Source organism: Megalopta genalis, unplaced genomic scaffold (genome assembly GCF_051020955.1).
Source record: "Megalopta genalis isolate 19385.01 unplaced genomic scaffold, iyMegGena1_principal scaffold1244, whole genome shotgun sequence".
Lineage (NCBI taxonomy): Eukaryota > Metazoa > Arthropoda > Insecta > Hymenoptera > Halictidae > Megalopta > Megalopta genalis.
Window position 1 is genome coordinate 34,222 of NW_027477313.1, and position 7,448 is coordinate 41,669.

Sequence of the window (7,448 nt, forward strand, 5' to 3'; positions counted from 1 at the left end):
AAACAACGAAGAACAAACAACAAACAACAAACAACAAACAACAAACAACGAAGAACAAACTACAAACAACAAACAACGAAGAACAAACAACAAACAACGAAGAACAAACAACAAACAACGAAGAACAAACAACAAACAACGAAGAACAAACAACAAACAACGAAGAACAAACAACAAACAACGATGAACAAACAACAAACAACGAAGAACAAACAACAAACAACGAAGAACAAACAACAAACAACGAAGAACAAACAACGAAGAACAAACAACGAAGAACAAACAACGAAGAACAAACAACGAAGAACAAACAACGAAGAACAAACAACGAAGAACGAAGAACAAACAACGAACAACGAAGAACAAACAACGAACAACGAAGAACAAACAACGAACAACGAAGAACAAACAACGAACAACGAAGAACAAACAACGAACAACGAAGAACAAGCAACAAACAACGAAGAACAACCAACAAACAACGAAGAACAAGCAACAAACAACGAAGAACAAGCAACAAACAACGAAGAACAAGCAACAATCAACGAAGAACAAGCAACAATCAACGAAGAACAAGCAACAAACAACGAAGAACAAGCAACAAACAACGATGAACAAGCAACAAACAACGAAGAACAAGCAACAAACAACGAAGAACAAGCAACAAACAACGAAGAACAAGCAACAAACAACGAAGAACAAGCAACAAACAACGAAGAACAAGCAACAAACAACGAAGAACAAGCAACAAACAACGAAGAACAAGCAACAAACAACGAAGAACAAGCAACAAACAACGAAGAACAAGCAACAAACAACGAAGAACAAACAACAAACAACGAAGAACAAGCAACAAACAACGAAGAACAAGCAACAAACAACGATGAACAAGCAACAAACAACGAAGAACAAACAACAAACAACGAAGAACAAACAACAAACAACGAAGAACAAACAACAAACAACGAACAACAAACAACAAACAACGAACAACAAACAACAAACAACGAACAACAAACAACAAACAACGAACAACAAACAACAAACAACGAACAACAAACAACAAACAACGAACAACAAACAACAAACAACGAACAACAAACAACAAACAACGAACAACAAACAACAAACAACGAACAACAAACAACAAACAACGAACAACAAACAACAAACAACGAACAACAAACAACAAACAACGAACAACAAACAACAAACGACGAACAACAAACAACAAACGACGAACAACAAACAACAAACAACGAACAACAAACAACAAACAACGAACAACAAACAACAAACAACGAACAACAAACAACAAACAACGAACAACAAACAACAAACAACGAACAACAAACAACAAACAACGAACAACAAACAACAAACAACGAACAACAAACAACAAACAACGAACAACAAACAACAAACAACGAACAACAAACAACAAACAACGAACAACGAAGAACAAACAACAAACAACGAAGAACAAACAACAAACAACGAAGAACAAACAACAAACAACGAAGAACAAACAACGAAGAACAAACAACGAAGAACAAACAACAAACAACAAACAACAAACAACGAAGAACAAACTACAAACAACAAACAACGAAGAACAAACAACAAACAACGAAGAACAAACAACAAACAACAAACAACAAACAACGAAGAACAAACTACAAACAACAAACAACGAAGAACAAACAACAAACAACGAAGAACAAACAACAAACAACGAAGAACAAACAACAAACAACGAAGAACAAACAACAAACAACGAAGAACAAACAACAAACAACGAAGAACAAACAACAAACAACGAAGAACAAACAACAAACAACGAAGAACAAACAACAAACAACGAAGAACAAACAACGAAGAACAAACAACGAAGAACAAACAACGAAGAACAAACAACGAAGAACAAACAACGAAGAACAAACAACGAAGAACGAAGAACAAACAACGAACAACGAAGAACAAACAACGAACAACGAAGAACAAACAACGAACAACGAAGAACAAACAACGAACAACGAAGAACAACCAACGAACAACGAAGAACAACCAACAAACAACGAAGAACAAGCAACAAACAACGAAGAACAAGCAACAAACAACGAAGAACAAGCAACAAACAACGAAGAACAAGCAACAATCAACGAAGAACAAGCAACAATCAACGAAGAACAAGCAACAAACAACGAAGAACAAGCAACAAACAACGATGAACAAGCAACAAACAACGAAGAACAAGCAACAAACAACGAAGAACAAGCAACAAACAACGAAGAACAAGCAACAAACAACGAAGAACAAGCAACAAACAACGAAGAACAAGCAACAAACAACGAAGAACAAGCAACAAACAACGAAGAACAAGCAACAAACAACGAAGAACAAGCAACAAACAACGAAGAACAAGCAACAAACAACGAAGAACAAGCAACAAACAACGATGAACAAGCAACAAACAACGAAGAACAAACAACAAACAACGAAGAACAAACAACAAACAACGAAGAACAAACAACAAACAACGAACAACAAACAACAAACAACGAAGAACAAACAACAAACAACGAACAACAAACAACAAACAACGAACAACAAACAACAAACAACGAACAACAAACAACAAACAACGAACAACAAACAACAAACAACGAACAACAAACAACAAACAACGAACAACAAACAACAAACAACGAACAACAAACAACAAACAACGAACAACAAACAACAAACAACGAACAACAAACAACAAACAACGAACAACAAACAACAAACGACGAACAACAAACAACAAACGACGAACAACAAACAACAAACGACGAACAACAAACAACAAACAACGAACAACAAACAACAAACAACGAACAACAAACAACAAACAACGAACAACAAACAACAAACAACGAACAACAAACAACAAACAACAAACAACAAACAACAAACAACAAACAACAAACAACAAACAACAAACAACAAACAACAAACAACAAACAACAAACAACAAACAACAAACAACAAACAACAAACAACAAACAACAAACAACAAACAACAAACAACAAACAACAAACAACAAACAACAAACAACAAACAACAAACAACAAACAACAAACAACAAACAACAAACAACGAAGAACAAACAACAAACAACGAAGAACAAACAACAAACAACGAAGAACAAACAACAAACAACGAAGAACAAACAACAAACAACGAAGAACAAACAACAAACAACGAAGAACAAACAACAAACAACGAAGAACAAACAACGAAGAACAAACAACGAAGAACAAACAACGAAGAACAAACAACGTAGAACAAACAACGAAGAACAAACAACGAAGAACAAACAACGAAGACCAAACAACGAAGACCAAACAACGAAGAACAAACAACGAAGAACAAACAAAGAAGAACAAACAACGAAGAACAAACAACGAAGTACAAACAACGAAGAACAAACAACGAAGAACAAACAACGAAGAACAAACAACGAAGAACAAACAACGAAGAACAAACAACAAACAACGAAGAACAAACAACAAACAACGAAGAACAAACAACAAACAACGAAGAACAAACAACAAACAACGAAGAACAAACAACAAACAACGAAGAACAAACAACAAACAACGAAGAACAAACAACAAACAACGATGAACAAACAACAAACAACGAAGAACAAACAACAAACAACGAAGAACAAACAACAAACAACGAAGAACAAACAACAAACAACGAAGAACAAACAACAAACAACGAAGAACAAACAAGAAACAACAAACAACGAAGAACAAACAACGAAGAACAAACAACGAAGAACAAACAACGAAGAACAAACAACGAAGAACAAACAACGAAGAACAAACAACGAAGAACAAACAACGAAGAACAAGCAACGAAGAACAAACAACGAAGAACAAACAACGAAGAACAAACAACGAAGAACAAACAACGAAGAACAAACAACGAAGAACAAACAACAAACAACAAACAACAAACAACAAACAACGAAGAACAAACAACGAAGAACAAACAACAAACAACAAACAACGAAGAACAAACAACGAAGAACAAACAACGAAGAACAAGCAACGAAGAACAAACAACGAAGAACAAACAACGAAGAACAAACAACGAAGAACAAACAACGAAGAACAAACAACGAAGAACAAACAACAAACAACAAACAACGAAGAACAAACAACAAACAACAAACAACGAAGAACAAACAACAAACAACGAAGAACAAACAACAAACAACGAAGAACAAACAACAAACAACGAAGAACAAACAACAAACAACGAAGAACAAACAACAAACAACGATGAACAAACAACAAACAACGAAGAACAAACAACAAACAACGAAGAACAAACAACAAACAACGAAGAACAAACAACAAACAACGAGGAACAAACAACAAACAACGAAGAACAAACAACGAAGAACAAACAACGAAGAACAAACAACGAAGAACAAACAACGTAGAACAAACAACGAAGAACAAACAACGAAGAACAAACAACGAAGACCAAACAACGAAGAACAAACAACGAAGAACAAACAACGAAGAACAAACAAAGAAGAACAAACAACGAAGAACAAACAACGAAGTACAAACAACGAAGAACAAACAACGAAGAACAAACAACGAAGAACAAACAACGAAGAACAAACAACGAAGAACAAACAACGAAGAACAAACAACAAACAACGAAGTACAAACAACAAACAACAAAGAACAAACAACAAACAACGAAGAACAAACAACAAACAACGAAGAACAAACAACAAACAACAAACAACGAAGAACAAACATCAAACAACAAACAACAAACAACGAAGAACAAACAACAAACAACAAACAACGAAGAACAAACAACAAACATCGAAGAACAAACAACAAACAACAAACAACGAAGAACAAACAACAAACATCGAAGAACAAACAACAAACAACAAACAACAAACAACGAAGAACAAACAACAAACAACGAAGAACAAACAACAAACAACGAAGAACAAACAACAAACAACGAAGAACAAACAACAAACAACGTAAAACAAACAACAAACAACGAAGAACAAGCAACAAACAACAAACAACAAGCAACAAACAACAAACAACAAACAACATACAACAAACAACATACAACAAACAACAAACAACAAACAACAAACAACAAAACGAAGAACAAACAACGAAGAACAAGCAACGAGGAACAAACAACGAAGAACAAACAACAAACAAGAAACAACGAAGGACAAACAACAAACAACAAACAACGAAGAACAAACAACAAACAACGAAGAACAAACAACAAACAACGAAGAACAAACAACAAACAACAAACAACAAAGAACAAACAACAAACAACGAAGAACAAACAACAAACAACGAAGAACAAACAAGAAACAACAAACAACGAAGAACAAACAACGAAGAACAAACAACGAAGAACAAACAACAAACAACAAACAACGGAGAACAAACAACAAACAACGAAGAACAAACAACAAACAACGAAGAACAAACAACAAACAACGAAGAACAAACAACAAACAACGATGAACAAACAACAAACAACGATGAACAAACAACAAACAACGAAGAACAAACAACAAACAACGAAGAACAAACAACAAACAACGAAGAACAAACAACAAACAACGAAGAACAAACAACGAAGAACAAACAACGAAGAACCGACAACGAAGAACAAACAACGTAGAACAAACAACGAAGTACAAACAACGAAGAACAAACAACGAAGACCAAACAACGAAGAACAAACAACGAAGAACAAACAACGAAGGACAAACAAAGAAGAACAAACAACGAAGAACAAACAACGAAGTACAAACAACGAAGAACAAACAACGAAGAACAAACAACGAAGAACAAACAACGAAGAACAAACAACGAAGAACAAACAACAAACAACGAAGTACAAACAACAAACAACAAAGAACAAACAACAAACAACGAAGAACAAACAACAAACAACGAAGAACAAACAACAAACAACAAACAACGAAGAACAAACATCAAACAACAAACAACAAACAACGAAGAACAAACAACAAACAACAAACAACGAAGAACAAACAACAAACATCGAAGAACAAACAACAAACAACAAACAACGAAGAACAAACAACAAACATCGAAGAACAAACAACAAACAACAAACAACGAAGAACAAACAACAAACAACGAAGAACAAACAACAAACAACGAAGAACAAACAACAAACAACGAAGAACAAACAACGAAGAACAAACAACGAAGAACAAACAACAAACAACAAACAACAAACAACGAAGAACAAACTACAAACAACAAACAACGAAGAACAAACAACAAACAACGAAGAACAAACAACAAACAACAAACAACAAACAACGAAGAACAAACTACAAACAACAAACAACGAAGAACAAACAACAAACAACGAAGAACAAACAACAAACAACGAAGAACAAACAACAAACAACGAAGAACAAACAACAAACAACGAAGAACAAACAACAAACAACGATGAACAAACAACAAACAACGAAGAACAAACAACAAACAACGAAGAACAAACAACAAACAACGAAGAACAAACAACGAAGAACAAACAACGAAGAACAAACAACGAAGAACAAACAACGAAGAACAAACAACGAAGAACAAACAACGAAGAACGAAGAACAAACAACGAACAACGAAGAACAAACAACGAACAACGAAGAACAAACAACGAACAACGAAGAACAAACAACGAACAACGAAGAACAAACAACGAACAACGAAGAACAAGCAACGAACAACGAAGAACAAGCAACAAACAACGAAGAACAACCAACAAACAACGAAGAACAAGCAACAAACAACGAAGAACAAGCAACAAACAACGAAGAACAAGCAACAATCAACGAAGAACAAGCAACAATCAACGAAGAACAAGCAACAAACAACGAAGAACAAGCAACAAACAACGATGAACAAGCAACAAACAACGAAGAACAAGCAACAAACAACGAAGAACAAGCAACAAACAACGAAGAACAAGCAACAAACAACGAAGAACAAGCAACAAACAACGAAGAACAAGCAACAAACAACGAAGAACAAGCAACAAACAACGAAGAACAAGCAACAAACAACGAAGAACAAGCAACAAACAACGAAGAACAAGCAACAAACAACGAAGAACAAACAACAAACAACGAAGAACAAGCAACAAACAACGAAGAACAAGCAACAAACAACGATGAACAAGCAACAAACAACGAAGAACAAACAACAAACAACGAAGAACAAACAACAAACAACGAAGAACAAACAACAAACAACGAAGAACAAACAACAAACAACGAAGAACAAACAACAAACAACGAAGAACAAACAACAAACAACGAACAACAAACAACAAACAACGA

General features: G+C 34.7%; 1 protein-coding gene across 1 annotated transcript; it reads left to right on the forward strand.

Moving 5' to 3' along the window:
- Window positions 1-445: 445 nt before the first annotated feature.
- Window positions 446-6,540, forward strand: LOC143263722 (uncharacterized; the record flags this gene model as incomplete). Its single annotated transcript, XM_076528478.1, has 2 exons — window positions 446-565; window positions 6,445-6,540. Coding segments are annotated over 2 exons (216 nt in total), but the record flags the coding sequence as incomplete, so codon positions are not given.
- Window positions 6,541-7,448: the final 908 nt, after the last annotated feature.